This window comes from Schistocerca nitens, chromosome 1 (genome assembly GCF_023898315.1).
Source record: "Schistocerca nitens isolate TAMUIC-IGC-003100 chromosome 1, iqSchNite1.1, whole genome shotgun sequence".
Classification (NCBI taxonomy): Eukaryota; Metazoa; Arthropoda; class Insecta; order Orthoptera; family Acrididae; genus Schistocerca; species Schistocerca nitens.
In genome coordinates this window covers 923942194-923960896 of record NC_064614.1, presented here as the reverse complement: position 1 = coordinate 923960896, position 18703 = coordinate 923942194, and the positions used below count along the sequence as shown (strand labels likewise).

The 18703-nt window shown below is 36.3% G+C and overlaps 1 protein-coding gene across 1 annotated transcript in view; it reads left to right on the top strand.

Annotated features, from left to right (window-relative positions):
- LOC126193003 (dynein axonemal assembly factor 10) overlaps positions 1-18703 on the top strand; it is a 217218-nt gene that overhangs the window by 160213 nt on the left and 38302 nt on the right. The window contains exon 7 of the mRNA XM_049932651.1: positions 11559-11693. Within this exon, the coding sequence (XP_049788608.1) occupies positions 11559-11693 (135 nt within the window). The remainder of the gene's footprint in view (positions 1-11558; positions 11694-18703) is intronic.

Here is an 18703-nt window from a genome sequence, read left to right as displayed (position 1 = left end):
AACTACCGAGGAATATCCCTGCTACCTGTAACCTATAACATTCTCTCACTCGCCATTCTAGAGCATTTAGAAGCCAAGTCACACATCATATAGATGAATACCAAGGGAGGGGGGGGGGGGGCTTCATAAAAAGTCAGTCAAAAGCTGAACAGATCTACAACCTCAAAACAATCATCAGATATTATACCCTAAGGTCCAAACACTACGTGTCACTCTTTGTGAAGTTCAAGAAGGCATACGACTCCATAGACCGGAAGGTCCTGCTGAACATCCTAAATGAGTTCAGAGTTGACCTTAACCCTTTGACTGCTGGAGGTGCACGATCCGCTTGGCACGCTGAGGCGCTGCGACCTGCACTGTCATCCGTATTCCTGCACTAATGTGCCTGACCCTCGAGCTGCCGTCTGGGGCGGAGCGACCCTCGCTGCCCCACCCGCCCTTTGCTGAATATTTCTGCAGTGACTGCGACTCCACGCGAAATATTGTGTCCTCTCACGGATGATACAGAATACTCGTAAATGCTCTCACTACGTAGTTCCCCTGCAGGTGAATTACTACAGACTCAAACTGTCTGGTAAAACTATTTTCCGTCACCAATAATGATATCTTGCTTGTAGTTTTCTTGCACTATTTTTGTAGATTATGCCAAAAGCGATGTGATTCGTTAGCTTTACATCAATAGTTTATTGTTCTTTCTTGGATACCCATTTATAATGTCTGCATTTATCTATGCGTTCCTCACCGTACTAACTCAAGAATGAATAAAATAAGCCATAGATTATAGATTACTGTATGTTATTTTCGTTGCTCAGAACATCGTATTACGTCATTTATAGGAGAAAGAGACATACAGATCATCTTTCATATTGCACTACAACATCGGAATTTACTTTGAGCGATGGTAAGAACAATTTTACTTCACGTCGTTAAATTCGTATTCTGGTCTGATAAGAAATTTCACATGGCCTACTGTTTGTATCGCTGAATTGCCTGAATATTTGTTACACTTTGCAATTACCCAATTATGCGTAATTTTGTTTCTTTGACGAAATTTGTACAATACTTGTGATTGTTGCACATAAGTATTAAACAGATTTTCAAACATTTGAAAGCTGTGAAATCTCTGTCTTTCTGTTAGCACATTAAATTCACTTATAGAGAAAATTCAAAGTCATGAACTGTAAATTTAGGCGTTACTTTTACACTTTGTGAATATGTTTCCCATCCTTCTTTTTGATCCAGGCTTTGGACCGGCAGTGGCAAAGTTAAAAACATTTTTATTTTGTTTTTCCCTTTTTATATATGTTTTTCGTTTTCGAAGTTTTTTTCTAATAACATTATTGTATTTGTTCTATGCTGCAATTAGTAATTCTGTTTTGTGTGGTATTTTTCAAAACAGGGTACGACACACAGTGGTACCTTGCAAGTTATATTCGTGCCTGCTTTCTCGACGCACTTTTAGTTTCCAGCAAACAATGCATCCACGCTTTAGCGCACTTTTCTTGGATTGCTCACTTGTTATAATGTGTGGAAAATGCCTTCCCACAAATCTTAGAGGATTATCATCAGAACACCTTCCTCTGCCAGCTTTTCTGCACTCTAACGCATACGTTTCTGTAAGTTCCCTTACCAGTGACAGATGAAACTCTGCTATCATCATTTTATGACCTGTTAGTGATCTGTGTAGGACATGAGCATTTAAAACACACAGATCTCAAAGAACTTTTTATACCACTTCATTGTTTTCCATATACATCTGACAGAGCTAAGCAGGATATCAGCACGGTCAACTGCTTCCATATTCAAGTTATAATCTACAATGCTTTGTGGTTTCTTAATTTTTTCTCCAGTATTCCTGTCAATCTTTCCTGTGTCAACCATTTCTGTGGTGTTACATGTGGTCAACATCCACACTTCCCTTTTGTCACACCACTTTATAGCATGCATTGTGTCAGTATACATAAATTAAATATGTCCACGTTCCAGTTTCTTCTGAAGTTTCGGCATGTTGCGTCTGTTCTTACGGATAGTACCACATGCGTTCATGACTGTGAAGCCAGGCAAACAAGTCTGGGATTGACTACCAGTTATCGACGTAGAGGGTACATCCACGTTCTAAATAGAGCTTCATAAGTGTAGCCACTATGTCACCACTTTTCCCCAAATTGTGGAACCCAGTTTCTGTTGATGCCCCTGTATAAACAATGAAATCCAAGACGTAGCCAGTCTTACAATCACATAACACAAATGTTTTTATACTGAATCTACTCCGTTTCGAGGGAATGAATTCTCTGAAAGATACTCTTCCTTTGAATAATAACAAACTTTCATCAATGCAGAGTTTCTAATGTGGATTAAATGCACAACGGAAAGCTGTACGAACTTTATTGACAATGTTCCTAATTTTGAATAATCTGTCAGCTCCAGTATTGGCAGAGTTGTCACTGAAATGTAACATTCTCATAAGTAACAAAAAGTGGTCTCTTGACATGAGTTCACTAAAAATTAGCGTATTTAGAAGAACGTTTCTGGTCCAGTATTCGCTAACTTTTCACACGAGACATCAGAAGACAAACAGCTATGAATCAATACATTTCTTCATATCCAGTATCTTTCCACTTTGAGATTCGAGAATGCACTGATTCGGGAGTATTCTCCTTGTTGAATAAATTAAACCGATTCGTTTCGTCAGCTATATATTTCATCAGTTCTTGTGTAAAGAATAACATGAAAACTGACAGAATACTTGACACATTCCATATTTGACACACGTGTCCCGACAGCATATCATCAAATACATGATTAACTGGCTGAAAGTCATTTTCTTTCCAGTCAAATATATCACAAAGACGAGCTTTCTTCATAGGCGTTTCACTATCACTTTCTGATTCTTCAGATTCAGAACAACTAACATCTCTTATTGAAACATGAAACTGCTTTGACACCCCTGCTGTCTTGGATGGTTTATTAATAGAGCTTTCGGACTCTGTGGAAGAGCTATCACTTTCGTCAAAATCAAGTAATATGAACAAGATATAAAATCTACTAAATCTGAATTCAGGATGGTAATCAGTAAGCCAAAAATTAATTATTTTAGGACACTTCTGAAAGACATGAACTGGAGTGATGTACAAATCGCTAAAGCCATAAATGAAAAATACCTCGCTTTTATTAATAAAGTCCTTACTTTGCTTGAATACAATTTCTCCCAAAATTAACTCAGATTAAACCAAAATCTACAAAGAATCCATAGATTACTCAAAGAATAAAGGTATCTTTTGAACCAAAATTGAAACTGTATTTGTCAGTCAGAAACAACTCTGATGTTAATTCTGTTGCTCATTACAAGGCATACTTCAAGTTATTAAAGACAATAATATGGCCTTCAGAGCAAATGCATTATGAGGAAAAGGTAATCACATCAAATAACCAGACAGAATGGGATGTAATCAAGGAGGAGACTGGCAGAAGCAGATATGAAGAAGAGCAGGTAGCATTAAGAATAGGTAATACACTGGTAACAGATGTGTGCGGCATTGCAAAACATTTTAACAATCATTTCATATCTGTTACTGAAAAGGTGGGGTTGTCAAGTTCAGTAGAAGATGGCGTGGAATATCTCTGACCAGTAATTACAAATAACTTCAGTAATTGAATATGACCCTCACTACACCTGTAGAAATAATGTCCACCATGAAATGTTTAAACTCAAAAGTTTCTAGTGGTTATGACAAAATGTCAACAAAATTGATTAAAGAGTGTGCCTCTGAGTTTAATAACATATTAAGCTACCAGTAAATTTTTAGTGGAACATTTCCTGAATGTCTTAAGGGGCTCCGGAAAGGTTCAAAATCTTGAAAAGTTCAATTTTTACTTTTTTGCATTTTCTGAATCTGCAGACTATTACCTTTTAATAGATATATAATTTATTCAATTCCGAAGACTACAACTATTTTTAAATTTTTTCTGCAACTATTTTTAAATTTTTTTTGAAATGTGTTCTACATGGGCGTGACCCACTGTGGCGCTGTTAAACTGCTGTCAAATGGTGTTATTATTAACGTCCGTGTTCATCAGGTACATTTTAGTGATGTGAGATAAAGTATGTGTTGTGGCTAACCTGTGATGGTTCAATATATATCATTGGTGTGATTGTCGATTGTTTCATGTTTATTTACTCTGTCGTTATCTCGAAAATATTCGTAATTAATTCTGTTTCTTGAGTCTCTGTTTTGTTGAAGTGTAATAATGAGTAAAAGTAAAGTTATTAGAAATCCTCTGAAGGCTTTTAAGAAAAGGAGAAATGTTGGAAAGCCAAAGGTATGTGTTATTACTGTAAACAATAAAGACGATAACCAAGTGAGTGAACCTAACCTCTCAAGTACACCTGCCCATAGCAGTCAAAGTGGGAAAGAAAATACTTCACAGAAGAAGCTTGGTTCAATGAGTGAAAACTATGAATGTTTTGTGGGAGAATCGGATGTGAATGAAATATTTGATATGTCGGTTCTCAAAGGAATTTTTTCAAACTGTGTAAGATGTATTCATTGTAGTGAAGTTGGTCTGGAACTCTCCATAATAAAGCACGTAGGACTTGCTAGTGAAATACAACTGAAATGTAATAAGTGTTCATACATGACCAACTTTTGGAACAGTGTTGCAGTAACTGCAACTGAAGAAAATGGTAGCAAAATCTACGAACACAACATTAGATTTGTTTATTCCTTGCGTTCAGTTGGTAAGGGTGCTACTGCAGGTGCAATTTTCTGTGGCATCATGAATCTTCCAAATCCCCCAACCAAGTTTATGACCTATAATAAATTAATAGGGTCTAAAGTAGAAGATGTCTGTATAGAATCTATGAAGAATGCTGTGGAAGAGGCAGTAATGGAAAATAATGGTAACAGAGATTTGACTGCAGCGTTCGATGGTACCTGGCATAAACGGGGACACACATCTCTTCATGGTGTAGTATCTGCCACCAGTATGTATACAGGGAAAGTTTTAGATGTAGCAGTAATATCAAAGTATTGTAGATGTCCACAAAAATATAAAGGTACACATGAAAATAATTGCAAAGCTAACTATAGTGGCAGTAGTGGAGGAATGGAAGCGGCTGGTGTTGCCAGTATATTCCAGCGTTCTGAGGCGTGTGATAAAGTGTGATATGTTAATTACCTTGGTGACGGTGATTCTAAAAGTTTCAAACATGTTCAAGGACTGAAGCCCTATGGTGATGATGTTGTAGTGCAGAAATTTGAGTGTATTGGACACGTACAGAAGCGAATGGGAACAAGACTTCGGCGAGTGAAAGCTTCGTACAAAAAACAAAAACTCAGTGATGGTAAAGGGTTGGATGGGAAGGGAAGGTTAACTGACAGTGTAATTGACAAAATACAGAACTATTATGGAATGGCTATTAGGCAAAATACACAAAGTGTCGACGAAATGAAGAAGGCTGTTTGGGCTCTTTTTTTTCATACTTCTTCAACCGATGAAAATCCCCAACATAGCTTGTGTCACAAAGAAGAAGACAGTTGGTGTAAATATAACAAAGGATTGCTAACTGGTGAAGTGTACACTCATAAGCATAGTCTGCCTCATGCAATAATGGAGGTGATAAAACCTATTTTCAGAGACTTAGCAGCACCTGAACTGTTGAAAAAGGGTATTCACGGAAAAACTCAAAACCCCAATGAAAGTGTAAATAGTGTTATATGGTCGAGAATCCCCAAGACTGTATTTGTTGGAATAGAAACACTTCACTTTGGTGTGTATGATGCTGTTGCGACTTTCAATGATGGCAACATTGTAAGGTGCAAGGTATTTAGAAATATGGGAATGAAGATAGGTTCTAACATGGTACGAGTGATGCTTGCTTTAGACAAGGAACGCCTTCGGGCTGCACACAGGGCTGTAAAGAGTCTAGAAATACAAGCAAGAGTAAACAGGAGGAGGAACAAGAGGAAGCTGGAGGAGGAGTTTGCAGAGGATGAAGATAATCCATCCTATGGACCTGGAATGCACTAAAAAGTTAATCCAATCTTTGTCGCTCGATTCCCAAAACTTTTATTTTCTCATACTAATTACATGTTTTCTAAGGATCTTCCAAACATATTTGTTTCAAACTTTCAGTAAATGTTACACAGTACCTTCTGCATAATTTAACACAGCCTTTTTCCAAAAAACTGTATATTTTTGAATATATAAATAAAAAATTGCAAAAAAATGTTGTGAATTTTCATTACAATTGAAAAAAAATCATCTTTAATAACTGAACTAAAATTTTGTAAAATCCCTGTGTTAAGTTGTAACCCATATTCCAATAAATAATCTGTAAAAAGTTCAACTTCCTACCTCAAATACTTTGTGAGGAAAGATGTAATTTATAAGCGTTATTTTAACATTGCAAGTATAGGGCGTTCCGGAGCCCCTTAAATATGCTAAGGTTAAGCCTTTGTTTAAGAAAGGAGATAAAGAAATACTGGTATTTTCCACCCAGGTTCACTTTTGCCAGCATTCTCAAAAAATTTAGAAAAGGTAATATACAATTGGCTTCTATCCATCTGACAGCAATTAATATATTGTCAAAAAAACAGATTTCTAAAGGGTTCTGACTTTAAGAAGGCTACCTACACATACAGCAAGAATGTACAGTAGTTAATTCATTAGAACAATAAATTACAGGCTACTGGTACATTTTGTGATCTGTCAAAGGCATTTGACTTTATAAATTACAGTAGCCTTTTAAATAAATTAGGATATTATGGTGTAACAGGAAATTCTGCAAAATGGTTCAAATCCTCTATCTCTCTGACAGAAAACTAAGGTTATCATTAGGAAAGAAGCATGTACTGAGCTATGATGCATCATTGAGCTGGGGACTAATTACAAGTGATGTCCCACAAGTTTCCATCTTAGAGCTCTTACTTTTTTTGTGTGTATCAGTGACCTTTCATCTTTAAAATTACCAGAGGCCAAGTTTGTTTTGTTTGCAGATGACACAAACATTGCAATAAATACCAAATCAAGTATGATCTTAGAAAAATTGATTAATGAAATTTTTATGGACATTAATAAATGGTTCCTAGCCAGTTCTTTGTCACTAAACTTGAAAAAACTCATTACATAAGTTTAGAACTTGTAAAAGGTTTCTCACCAGTATATATACCCAAAATAGGACAACAATGCGATAGAAGAAGTTGACAGTATTTAATTCATAAGATTACAGCCTGATGATAAATTCAACTGGGAGGAACATACCAAAGAACTGTTGTAGTGCCTAAACACATCTCTATTTGCAGTATGAATGTTATGAGTTGTAGATGATATAAAAATATAAAAGCTGGCAAACTATGATTACGTTCAGTCTATAGTGTCACGCAGGATTATTTTTAAGTAATTCATCAAGCCGAACTAAAGTTTTCAGAGTACAGAAATGTTTAATAAGAATTATTTCTGATGTGAGCCAGTGGCAGATACAGAAAAACCTCGAGGAGGGGGCACTAAAGATATCCTGAGATACCTTTACTTTTACCTTAATAAAAAATAATCAAGTTGCATGCAAAGTTTAAGAAAGTTTTATTTAAACTTATTATACACATATAAAAGACATTGCCATCTTATGACATAAAAAATTACAATTTGGTTCTCTTCCTTAAATGATGAATTCCAAGTGCCTATTCTTCCTGACAAGTTGATTACTTACTTATTCATTCTTCAGTCTTAATACTTCTGTTTCTGAATGTAAACTACCTTCCTATTCGGCGAATAGTCCATATTTATAACACTATGTATCGGAGGTTCTCTGTACAAGAAAACAGTAGAATAATCGCGACTTTTCTCAGACATATGCCAGACAGAATAACGTATCAAGATCACTAGACTGGCTGCAACTTTTCTCATAGGTATATGTTAGCTATCTATGTGCCAGACAGAAATGTATAAAATATGATGACGTGGACGTGCATGCTACATAGGAAAGTACACATACTCAATAACTCGATTCAGTCAAGTTAACTGACAAAAGAAATGAACGAATAGCGTGTGGGCTGACTTGTGAGGGTGGCGCAGGTGGCAATGCATTTGGTCCCACGGGGTGGGGGGGCGGCGAGTTCCCATATATATCCGCCACTGATGTGAGCTGAAGAGGCCTATTTATGGAACTAGGGTACGAACTATTGTTTTCCAAAATATATATTCCTTAATGAAATTTTTCATTAAAAATATATCTCTTTTTCAAACCAACAGCTCAGTTCTTGGAATCAATACTAGAAATAAGAATCATATTCATAAAGATTTAAAGTCACTTACTTTGGTCCAGAAATGTTTCCATTAATCAGGAACACACATTTTCAATAACTTGCTAACAGCCATAAAAAGTATAACTACTAATAACGTTCAGTTTAAGGGAAGAGTAAAGTATTTATTGGTGGCCAACTACTTGTACTCTGCTAATGAATTTCTTGTAGAATCAACTGATGTATATGCATTACTTATAATATCAAATAATGTGAGTATTTGTACAGTCTGACTTCTGTATAAAAATTCAGTAGAATGATACTGTTGTTATAAATTTGTGCAATAAAATGATTATTCTGTTTGATGATGGTTGGTTACAATAAGCTATGAGTGATCATATTCTCCTCAGTGTTATTGAACATTTACAGGCTTTGTGACTAGTTATTTATTACTTTTTAAATAAAAATATGTTTAAAGACTTTTTTTTATTTATTCCACTTCTATTAGGGCCATTGCACTTGACATCTGTGGAAGGTACGGTAGCATATTTGTTTTTCTTAGTAAATGTCTATTGTGTATTGTGGCTTTCCTGACATGTTCTACATCCTGGAAGATACCCTCACTACAAATTCTTCTGCCTAGGTTAGGTCAATCTTGATGTCCTCTGTGTCCCCACAGCTCCCATACCCAGGCTCCTCATTTTCCTCTTCCATATTTCAATTTGTGTTAAGTAGCTCTTTAAAATATTCCTTCCACATCTTGATTTCTTGTATCTTTTCAGGTTCCTCTTCTTATTAGCCATCTTCTTAGACTTAACCATCCTATCACTGCTTTTTACTTCCAGATTCGTATTCTTCTTTCCTGTCTGTCTGCCAGGTTTTTAATAATTTAAAAGAAAAATTCACTTGTGTTTTTTATGTATGTCATTTTATTGCTGTAAAAGTTTTTAGAACATCTTGTAATTCCAAAATAGTTTTTACCTAATTGTATGTTGTTTCTTAATTGCATTTTTGTCAGATATATTTACAGTAATGATACATGATGCATTTGCATCACAAACATATTTTTTTTGCTCCCGCCGCACCTCAAATTGCTGCGAACAGTAGTTCCATTCACATTATGACTGTTGGCATTGTGGCGTATTTTCATCATAATATTAGTTTTATTTGACAATGCTTAGCTAACTCTGTTTGCATCCCTTGATGATGCCACTCTGACTTTATTATAATAGTACATGTTTGATGCAGGTATTTTTTGTCGCATTTTTAAACTCATGTATTTTATATTTGTGAAATTAATAGCTTTAGTTGTATCATAATTTGCTATTTGCAAGATGTAGATTAATTCTCTTCTTGTACAACCCTTTGTTCTCCTCAGGAACCTCATTTGTGCTGTCCAAATGTTGTTTTCTTGTTATTCTTTGTGGAAACCGAGCTTTCACTTCCACAGGATACGACAGGAACCGCCATCTCTTTTAATAATTTCATGGTGAGCTCTTTTTATACTTTATGGCCCAATGTTTGAATGAATGAAATTATCCAACAGTATCATGAACGTTAGACAAAACACTTTGTGAAAATCCCACATCATCGATTTCCCCAGAATATCATGAAGAACAAGCCAGATGGGAAAACAGTGGGGAATGATTTTGTGTGTGAGTTCAGAACAGGCAATAGCCTAATCCTTGAAACAATGATTATGATGATGATGAAGAAGAAGAACATAAGATGTAGACTGTAAATTAGTTATATTTGGTTCCTCTTTTTTGAGTATCTGAGGATGGTCAGGACAATTTGAAATCGATAGTCTAAAGACAGTATTAGTGATCATAGACTAGAGTTAAAGAAACAAATTTTAAAGTAAAAATTGTCACTTAAGAACACTTACATTTTTAAGAAAAATATCCATAATCTATCCCCAGATACATATTTTTGTTCCACTGCCAATCCAATTTTCCATCAGTTTATAAATAACCAATACTAAATATGAAACTTCCTGGAAGATTAAAACTGTGTGCTGGACCAAGACTCGAACTCGGGACATTTGCCTTTCACGGGCAAGTGCTCTACTAACTGAGCTACCCAAGCACGACTCATGCCCCGTCCTCACAGCTTTACTACTCCAGTACCTCGTCTCCTACTTTCCAAACCTTACAGAAGCTCTCCTGCGAACCTTGCAGAACTAGCACTCCTGAAAGAAAGGATATTGCGGAGACATGGCTTAGCCACAGCCTGGGGGATGTTTCCAGAATGAGATTTTCACTCTGCAGCAGAGTGTGCGCTGATATGAAACTTCCTGGCAGATTAAAACTGTGTGCCGGACCGAGACTTGAACTCGGGACCTTTGCCTTTCGTGCGCAAGTGCTCTACCAACTGAACTACCCAAGCACGACTCACGCCCCGTCTATATGAAACTTCCTGGCAGATTAAAACTGTGTGCCGGACTGAGACTCGAACTCGGGACCTTTGCCTTTCGCGAGCAAGTGCTCATTGGCCGTGAGTCGTGCTTGGGTAGCTCAGTCGGTAGAGCACTTGCCCGCGAAAGGCAAAGGTCCCGAGTTCGAGTCTCGGTCCGGCACACAGTTTTAATGTGCCGGAAAGTTTCATATTAGCGCACACTCCGCTGCAGAGTGAAAATCTCATTCTGGAAACATCCCCCAGGCTGTGGCTAAGCCATGTCTCCGCAATATCCTTTCTTTCAGGATTGCTAGTTCTGCAAGGTTCGCAGGAGAGCTTCTGTAAGGTTTGGAAGGTAGGAGATGAGGTACTGGCAGAAGTAAAGCTGTGAGGACAGGGCATGAGTCGTGCTTGGGTAGCTCAGTTAGTAGAACACTTGCCCGCGAAAGGCAAAGGTCCCGAGTTCGAGTCTCAGTCCGACACACAGTTTTAATCTGCGAGGAAGTTTCATATCAGCGCACACTCCGCTGCAGAGTGAAAATCTCATTCTGAATACTAAATATGTTTTCCTAATTTGTATGCTGATGATGTGTTGTTGATTTTTGTGACTTTGAAATGAAGCAACTATGTAGAAAGGGAAAACCAGAGTGTTTTTTTTTTTAGGAATTGTTTTCAAACTGGCTTCCCTAATTTAGATTTCACTGAAACAAGTCAATTTTGGAAATTCTAGCTGCTAATGTTGTCTAAACTATTCTGAGTTGTGCTAATGAGCTCACTGCAAACATAGCTTTAAGATCCAAGAGGGAAACTGGGTTGATTATGACATGGAACCATTCTTCTTTTCTTTTTACCTTTTAGTCAACAGTTTTTAATAACTTATTTTCTGTGAAATTTTCCAATCAAAACTTTTTTTTTTTTCAGGTTTGTGGTCTTGAATTTGACCGAAAAGATATTCCAATGAATAAACTTGTAGCTACAACTCTTGAATCAAAATTTTATGTGTATGATACAAGAACATTTCATTCCAAGAAAGGTTTTGCAAGTCTGTCAGAAAGGGTAAGTTGTTTTTAATCTTACTGAAAAATATGATTGAAGGATACAGTTATCTGAAAACGGTTTCATTTAGTTCATTAAGTTAGTACACACTGAGCTAAGAACTGAAAAGTTTTATTTATTTTTTGTGCATGGAACTGTCTCCAGTGAGTAACTTTGTCTGTCATAGACATTAAATGATGCATGCTGTTAGAATGAACATGCAGCTAGCTCCCTTTTTTCTGTTGGTATTATTGGAAAACGTGTGGATGATAGCTGTTTTAAGAATTTCATTACAAGTACACATTTTCTTTTTTATTGGATTTTGGTCACTGCCATTTAAGCAGCTGCTTCACAGATGTGTTGTTTCAGTATTTTCATCCAAGCACACTGGACAAAAAATTATAAAGCCCCAAGAGACATCACACTAATACCATTTAGCATTGTTCTAGACTTGATAATTTATTCAGTTTGGCAAAGAAGAAAGTCCAGGTAAAGAGATCAGGTATGCCATATCCAGCTGAAACTCACATGACTAGATTCTGTAGAGCTACCAATTTGTGGAGATGTTGTATGCTATGCTTCACTCACTGTTCCAAATAGTGCCAGACATTTTCTGTGGGGTTATGATCAGGTGCTTTAGAAGACCAGTTGAGGTGCATAGGGCATGCTCGTCCAAACTGTGCCCCTGGGGTGCTAGTGCCCGCGATCACCTGCGGCCAGCGCCCCGGGCGAATTCGTTTGTTGTTGCAGTGGCCGAGCCGAGCCTCGCCATGCCGCTGTACACGCACTTCGTACGTAATTGTCTTCTTTAAGAATGTTGATTGTAAGAATTAAAGAACTTTATAACCTTAATTCTATTTTTTAATAAGTATTCAAACATGGTCGGTTAAAATTATTATGTACAAAACAGCAAACTAAGGATCCGATTTCTAAACTCTGAAAAGGGATACAAAAAGATGTAGCCCGAAGTAAACAGTAAGAATCAGACTCTATATCCCTTACATAAAATTATTTCTAAAATAGAATATTTATGACTCTAGTCTATTTAAGAAACTGATATATTTTTCAGAAGAGGCCTATTGTACATAAATGATGAGTGTACATGTGCAGTACTAATAGAATGAACCTTTGGGTCAGAAAACAACTAAGATGTTTTTCGATTCTTGTTTTGGATATTGTTTTCTAAAGCTTTGTGTAGTAATTCTGCCAGACGAACACTAGTTGTTACCTAAACAGTAGATGGTTTGCTTGTTTTACCGATCATCGACCTCTTTTACAGAGGTGCGCTTCCTCTGTTACTTTGTTTACGTTGGATCTGACTGCGGGACAGTCCAGGGCAGCACAGTGTTGTGCGGTCTCATTCGCTCTGCAGCTCCTATGCCGACACTAGCGACACACGGTCGCGGACGGGGCGCTGAGCTACACTGCCTTGCGCCCGTGGGGCGTGGGCGCGCCCGCTGGGCGCAATTCTTGGATGAGCCTGGCTTAGGGTGATTGAGTGTATATATGCAGCCCTGAGAACACAGCTGTTGTGTTGTTGGAAGATGGAAGTGTCCACAGGCTGCTCATAATGAAGATTGTAATGAAACTGGTTATGGAGAGATAAATGTATTAATCGACCTTGGATTATATGAAATGACCGATTCCCAAGACGAAGACTCAAAACCCAGAAATCCACTACCATATAGCTATTTGAAACTGTATAAATGTCTGGCTTCAGCTGCCAGAGAGTGCAGTTATGTGTGTGTGTGTGAGAGAGTTTTGTGTGTGTGTCTTTGTGTGTGTGTGTGTCATCTATTTTCAACAAAGTCCTTGTTGGCCGAAAGCTTATTTGTGATAGTATTTTTGTTGTGCCTATCTGCAACTCAGCATCTCTGCTGTTTGGTGAGTGGCAACTTTCCTTTCATTTTATTGTTACATTTTAATATCCTGGATTTTCCAATGCTTGCTAGAAATTGAAATTAAATTTAGCACTGAAAGTCAAAAATGTCAAAAATGAGGTCGCTGAAGGTAGGAAAAAAATTCATTCAAAAAAGTGTAAGAGGAAATAAGTACTGTTGAAAAAAAAATCTATATAGTTGAATTTCAGCTTTGGAAACTAATGTTGATACTGAACTGGTACTTGCTGAAAGCAGTTTCATTGAACATATTGAAGACAGCAAACTCACAGAAAATGTATTATTTTGTAACAACAAAACCAGCACCCTAGAAAGTAGTGTTTATGTTCCATGCAAAAAGGTTAAAGAATTGTACAATGAAGTTGTTAATAGAAATCTTATAAACAATGTTGGTGCCATGTGTGTGCAACATTCTAGTAAAAAACTTCTCAGGTGAAGATAGTTTACATCCTGTAGATTTTCCGCAGCATTGCAGAGATAATTTTGTGTTTAATATGACTGATGTTATGAAAATCAAGTTTGTTAAGAAGTTTCTGGAAGGTGAAGCACTAAGTTGGGCTAATCAGTATACTTAGGATGATACAACTATGCAGATTTTGAGAGAAAGGATTTTTAGATAGATTTTGGTCAGGGACAGAACAAGATAGAATAAAAAGCGAATTTCTCAGTGGACCAAATCACAGGGATGGACGTATTAGCACGAAACAGTTTTGCAAAAATCAACTTAAAAAATTAGCTTATTTGAGCAAACTGTTCAATGAACTCATCCAGATAGATGCTATAAAAAAAAAAGAGCTAACCAGCTGTAGTACAGTGGGTCCTAGTCTATGAGCCAGATGACACAATAGACCAGTTTTTGAAATATGTAGATAAATTAGAGTTTTGTAAAAAGCAGGGAAATACAGCCACAATAGGCACACACATTTTGAAAGTGGTAGTTATCAATATTGGCGCAGTAATAATCACAACTGGAGCAAACATAGTAACTACAATGGTAACAATTATCAACAGAAGGAACATTGTATGATAAATGGTAACAACTTTTACCCTGAGGAGCAACATGGCAATAGTTGGAACAGAAATTGGAATAGAAATGATAATAAAAATACAAGGAAACGGGATGGGGTATTAATTCAGGAAATAAAAAAACTAGCATGGGCCCTTTTGTTAGTCCATAAGTTGGGGCTCATGAAACAAATAACAAATGGGCCAGAAATTACATAAATACTGACACACAAGAAAAACACTTTAGTGAAGTGAACAGGATCTATCTTGAAGATATGTACTATTCTGTTTAATCTGTTGAGAAAGAGGTACGCTCACCAGGAAGGGCAAAACACTTGAATAAGGTAAGTGAGCACATAGAAATTAGAAAAGAAGATATAGGAGAATTTAATTTATCAGAATTCTATAACTGGATTGAGATGTTTCATTTGTTAAATGCTGAAGGAACTGATTTTTGTGAAGATTTTGGAATTCAGAAATTAATGGAAGAACCAGGTGAGGAAAAAAGTGAATATTGTGTTAAAGAACAGAAAGTTGAGTGAAAGTAAGTATGTAAACAGTAATGAAATAGGGAATTAAGATATTGGTTATTTGTGTGGTAATATTGAAGATGTTTGTGGTATTATTGAATATAATAAATTAAGGGTAAGTGATGATGAATACACAGGAATTAGGTAATTATAAGGACATGTGTAATTGTGGTTATGATACTGTAGAGGTACCCAAGGACACTGTTACAGGATTAAGGGACATTAGTATGTATAGATGATCATACTAGTTCAGTTACTAGTTATGAAATTCACAGTAAGATGCTTAATGTTATGAATGAGAATGAATCTTTTTTATATATGTGGCTAAATAGAGGTGCTATTGAAAAAGATGAAAGCTTTAGAATTGTGAAAAAAAATCTGTATTTAACTTTATATCCAGACTGGTGGCATAAAATTAAATATGTTATTGTAAAACAACTTACAGATAAGTACCATGTTGTTGATCTACATAAAGTAAGTAAGTGTGCAAGGATTGATAAAATTCTTAGTGACAGTGATAGTGATGCCTGTGCTAATTTAATGAAACTGTGCCAAGGCAATTGAAATGGTAAGAATAGCACTGATTTTGGTGGATTTAGTTCTGAAGAGAGAGAAGATGACCTGTCATATGAGGGTATTAAGACTGATAAATGTACTGATGTTTCTTTTCTGTTCATTAAACTCAGAATAGGTTCATGGGAAGGCAGGTGTCATGTTGACACAGGCAGCCAAATTTCAGGAGTGTCTGAATCCTTAAGTAAAAAAGTAAAACATAATGATGACTGTAATTTTAGTACAGATGAAAGGTGCAACTGGGAGACATAATAAAGTGGTTAAAAGGCAGGCTTTAATAGTTTTTACAATTTATGGAGTAACTTTTACACACATATATATTTAATAATTCAGGATCTCAGTGAGGATCTTATCCTCAGCCTGTCATGGATGGTTAGTGTGAATGCAGGTTCTATCTGGGGAGGACAGAAGTTGATTATCAACGCATCTGATGGAGATTGTATTTGTACTAATTTTATGAAGTCAGTTATATCTTATGAGGAGGATAAAATAAATAGTATACAATTTTTAAAATTGTCAAAGATATCCCAGAATTAGATACAGAATTTAAATAATTAAGATTTCAGAAGCAAAAAGGGTAACTGATAATCAGAAATGGGCGTTGGAATCTTTGTTGTGGGAGTATAGTTACACACACACACACACACACACACACACACGACTGTGTTGCCCAAGACTACAGTCATGTGTGAGTGAGTTGCATTTGCATGTGTGTGTGTGTGTGTGTGTGTGTGTGTGTGTGTATCTCTGGCATCTGTTGTTGATGAAGGCCTTACTGGCCAAAAGCTTTATTTGTGACAGTCTTTTCATTGTACCTGTCCGCAACTCAGCATCTCCGCTATATGGTGAGTAGCAACTTTCCTTTTCATAATATTGTTTCATTCCATCCTGGATTTTCCATTGTTTGATTCTAACCAATCTTGGATTGTATAAAATAACTGATTCCCAAGTTGAAGACTCAAAACCCAGAAATCCTCTACCATATAGCTATACGAAAATGTCTAGATATCAATATAATGTAACCACTTAATGTAATACATTGATGATTATGGACTTCTTAAAAAGATAAGCAATGATAAACAATTATTTTATGTTTGAACTGTATGTTTCAAAGATATTTTGCACAAATATATCGACATATGATAGTATTTTCCTTGCTACATGCTGTTAGATGTAAATTATTGTCTTTGGGTAGTTAGTAGTATGAGTTTGAAGTGCGAGGATGGAGTACAAGTTATATGTGCTGTGTTAGCATTTGGTTGATGTTGATATGTATTGTGAAGTGAAATGACTGAAAATATTTGTGTTCAACACCAGAAAGTCCACCAGTGTTCATATTATTCAACAAAATGAAGCTGAACTTCCTCTAGACCAGTATAAAAAGTTACATTTTAGAATGGACTATGAGCCTACAATTTACAACAAAGAAGAAGAATAAAAGATGAGTATTATGAAAACTGTTTATTCAAATTCTACCATTGCTACTTCTCTCTGAATTAACCAGCTACCCAAATTATTAACTTACTTCAGAATTAATAAATATTTTAGAATTCGCACAACGTCATCCAGTGGCAAAACCATGAAGACTATTTACAACACATCCACTGGGAAAGCTTGAAGATTCATGTTACTAAATCAACTTTGGGTTACAAGAAGGTGGTGGTGATCAGAAGACGTAGAAGAAAAGGCAACACTCAGTCGACAAGAATATTGAAATAAACAATTCAGTTCTTGTTCATGGTAACCTGAGTGAATTGGCCCAAGTCGTGGCATGAAAAATACCCACAGAAAATCACAAAACTATTTCTGGCCTGAACTACACTCACAGCATGCAGTGGATTAAATGCTTCTTTAAGCTGTTAGTGTACTCAACACCTGTCATCTCTTGCAAAGGTGAAATCCTGACTTCTCAGTCAACATTACAAGCCTGTAGTCAGCCACTACTCAGTTACTGTGTCGTTTGGCTCATTGAATATATGCAACTTCACATGATTCTCTAAACAATGACCTCTTGTGATGTACTCGACTCAAAATGTCCATTGCATGCTATTCCCTTCACAATGTTAACCCAGAAAATAGTTGACATGGGCCTACATCACTGACAGCAGCTTTTACTGTGTCTCTCGTCTCCAGTACCTGTCACAACCAATGAAATTCAGTTTAAGAGAAGCCTAAAGGATTTATTGGTGGCCAACTCCTTCTACTCCATTGATGAATTTCTTAATAAAACCAACTGATTTGTATATAAGTACAACATAACTTCTGCACAATTTCAGTGCAGTAATGTGTTCATTGAAAATTTGTGTGTGTGTGTGTGTGTGTGTGTGTGTGTGTGTGTTTGTGTCTTAGTATAATCTAACTTCTGCACCATTTCAGTGCAGTAATGTATTCATTGTAAATAAGTATTACAGTAGTTGTATTACCTTATAAATAAATAAAAAACTTTTTTATTTTAAAATACAGTGCATTAGTATTTGTAAAATGACTCTTAGTGTTCATTAAAAAATGACGATCATTCCACTTGGGACCTGTGGAATGGTACATTAGCTTATTTGTTTTAGTTGTAAATATTTGTCATGTATTGTTGTTTTTCTGACATGTTCCACATCCTGGAGGACCTCCTCACTACGGATCAATTGGAATGAAAGTAAATCTAATCTATTCTAATCTAATCAGCTAGAATGCTGTTAATTGTAAACCATTCATTGTAAACATGTTGTACAACTGCATTGATACACCAACAAATCTGGCACTGGTCATGGGCACACCCAAACATGTTAGTTTCTTCCTGACAGTCTGTCATGTCCCCTTGTCAATTCATCTTGTGGTACTGATTCCATACAACTGGCTGGCTTATACATACGATCTCACTGCCATGCCTTATGTCAGTGCTGGAGGCTCACAAAGTGGTCTTTTCAAGGGGGTAACAAATATTTTGTTTGTTAACTTATGTTGACTGGTAAACTCCATTACATTTGCTTCATTAGTTATTTACTCAACAACTACTTTTTAATATGTGAGAGAA